The 1,145-nt window shown below is 54.8% G+C and overlaps 1 protein-coding gene across 1 annotated transcript in view; it reads left to right on the top strand.

The window, feature by feature from the left end:
- HMCN2 (hemicentin 2) overlaps positions 1-1,145 on the top strand; it is a 142,732-nt gene that overhangs the window by 98,612 nt on the left and 42,975 nt on the right. Inside the window, exon 54 of the mRNA XM_012808266.2 lies at positions 673-891. Within this exon, the coding sequence (XP_012663720.1) occupies positions 673-891 (219 nt within the window). The remainder of the gene's footprint in view (positions 1-672; positions 892-1,145) is intronic.

Below are 1,145 nucleotides of genomic sequence, written 5' to 3'. Positions count from 1 at the left end.
AGGCTGGGAAGGAGGAAGGCTGGGAAGGAGGAAGATAGCAGGGAGGGAGGGAGGGAGGAAGACTGGCAGGCAGGGAGAGGGAGGGGGAGGTTAACAACCAAGCAGAGCAGTGAGGGCTGCTCAGAGCTGGCCATGCTTCTGGAGTGGGCTGGCACGAGGAGCCCCTGCTCCAGGCTGCTCATGCCCTTTCTCATCTCTGTCATTCTGGTCCCCAGACTTGGGCCTTAACCAGCTATGTGACTTGGGAAGGCCACTGCCCCTCTGAACCTTAGTTTCACCCTTTATAAAATGCAGGTGATTGAAGGAGGTGACCTGAGGCCCCTCCCAATTCCATAAGCTGATGACTTTGTGCCATTATGCCCCTAGGCTAAAGCTTAGTATCTGACTTCCCCAAGAAAACATATTTCCACATTACAAGGAAACTTCAGAGTGCAGTAACCATGAGCTCTGCAGGACAGGAGCTTTATCCTGGTGCCCAGTGTGTCGTAGTTGACTAATAAATCCTAGTTGAAGGAGCAAGTGACTTTAAGAAATGCTGTGACCCCTAAGGGAATGGCTCGGACTACAGATTTCTGTACCTGAGGAGGAGGGGATGGGAATCTCTATCCCAGCAGAGGAACACCCCTGCCCTGTCTCCTAACAGCTCCTAATGGCTTTGTCTCCCCCACCCAGTGCCCCCCATGTTTCAGAAGGTGGGTGATGCCGGTGCAGCCTTTGAGATGCTGTCCCAGGAGGAAGAAGCCCGGGGTGGGGTGACGGAATATAGACAGGTCGTGGAGAACAGCCCAGCCTACCTGTACTGTGACACCAACGCAATCCCACCCCCAGAGCTCACCTGGTACAGGGAGGATCGGCCCCTCTCAGCTGCAGATGCGGTGTCTGTGCTGCAAGGTGGGCCAGGGCTGGGTGAGGATGTGGGAGCTGCTTGCTGTGTGACCTCAGGCAGGGTGTGCAACCACTCTGGACCTGAGCAGTGAGTTGTAAGCTGGGTTGAAAGTTCTTTGCTTATTTGAAAGTGGAAACCGGGTCCACTTCTGCCTCTGGTATTTAGAGCAGAGCCTCCTACCCTGAGCCGCACCCGTCTCTGGGCTTCACAATCTGCAGTGTCCAGAAATGACTGGCAGAGCCACCACTTACTCTGTGAG

The sequence above is a fragment of the Otolemur garnettii genome, unplaced genomic scaffold (assembly GCF_000181295.1).
Source record: "Otolemur garnettii isolate 467f Iridium unplaced genomic scaffold, OtoGar3 scaffold00087, whole genome shotgun sequence".
Lineage (NCBI taxonomy): Eukaryota > Metazoa > Chordata > Mammalia > Primates > Galagidae > Otolemur > Otolemur garnettii.
The sequence above is the reverse complement of the archived record's forward strand: the minus strand, read 5'-3'. Positions and strand labels throughout refer to the sequence as shown.